The following is a 1,032-nucleotide window of genomic DNA, read 5'->3' as shown; positions in this document are numbered from 1 at the left end:
GTTGACCAGGATGGTCTTGATCTCTTGACCTCGTGATCCACCCGCCTCAGCCTCCCAAAGTGCTGGGATTACAGGCGTGAGCCACCACGCCCGGCTTAATCTGGTGATTTTTCAATATACAATGAGCTTTCTTTACTTTCCTAAGTATACAATTAAGAAGCATATTAATTGTACTTTTTAAAATGTTCTCTTTTCAATTCTTTGGTATTTGGGGAAGAAAATAAAAATATATGAATTACAGGGAATAGAATAATATGTTTGGAAGCATTTTAGCTTTAGAAAATAAGACGAGACATGAATTTTTGCCATAGTGATGGGCTTAATACCCCAAAGAATGAGCATGGCTAGAGCCCAAGGAATTATTCCTTCACTTCACTTTCTACTCCTGAGAGCTGCCTGGTTTCCTGTTGTAGAGATGCTTCATTAGTAAATGAAGGGCTGTCTCCTCCTTGTTCTGAAACTCGCTGCCTTCTTTTACTTCTGTATAGATGTGGTATTTCTTATCAGGCAAATTCTCCAGGCTGTCTCTTATATTGTAAAAAATAGGACAAATAGAACTGTTCCATTTAGGAGGCAGTGTGGTATAGTAGGTAAAAGTATGGACTTGGAGCTGGGTGTGGTGAGTTGCGCCTGTTAATTCCAGCTACTTGAGAGGTTGAGATAGGAGGATCGTTGGAGGCCAGGAGTTCGAGGCCAGCCTGAGCAACATAGCAAAACCCTCATTGTTAAAGAAAATGTTTTTAAAATTAGCTGGTCATGGTGCTATGTGCCTGTAGTCCCATTTACTCGGAAGCTGAGGCAGGATGATTGCTTGAGCGCAGGAGTTCAAAGTTACATTGAGCTATGATTGTGCCACTGGACTCAGCCTGTGTGATGGAGTGAGACACCGTTAGGAAGATCATTTTCACCTAGGAGTGCAAGGCCAGCCTGAGCAACATAGTGAGACCCTGTATCAAAATTAAAAAAAAAAAAAAAAAAAAAAAAGGCCGGGCACAGTGGCTCATGCCTGTAATCCCAGCACTTTGGGAGGCC

At 42.1% G+C, this 1,032-nt stretch overlaps 1 protein-coding gene across 2 annotated transcripts in view; it reads left to right on the top strand.

Annotated features, from left to right (window-relative positions):
• Nucleotides 1-1,032, top strand: part of SUPV3L1 (Suv3 like RNA helicase) — a 32,223-nt gene that overhangs the window by 16,738 nt on the left and 14,453 nt on the right. Inside the window, exon 9 of one of the 2 annotated variants that reach the window (XM_017548927.1) lies at nt 605-616. The exons of the other annotated variant lie outside the window; for it this stretch is intronic. Coding sequence (XP_017404416.1) covers nt 605-616 — 12 coding nt within the window. The remainder of the gene's footprint in view (nt 1-604; nt 617-1,032) is intronic. 2 annotated transcript variants of the gene reach the window in all.

This window comes from Cebus imitator, unplaced genomic scaffold (genome assembly GCF_001604975.1).
Source record: "Cebus imitator isolate Cc_AM_T3 unplaced genomic scaffold, Cebus_imitator-1.0 Scaffold215, whole genome shotgun sequence".
In the NCBI taxonomy this organism is placed as follows: Eukaryota; Metazoa; Chordata; class Mammalia; order Primates; family Cebidae; genus Cebus; species Cebus imitator.
The sequence above is the reverse complement of the archived record's forward strand: the minus strand, read 5'-3'. Positions and strand labels throughout refer to the sequence as shown.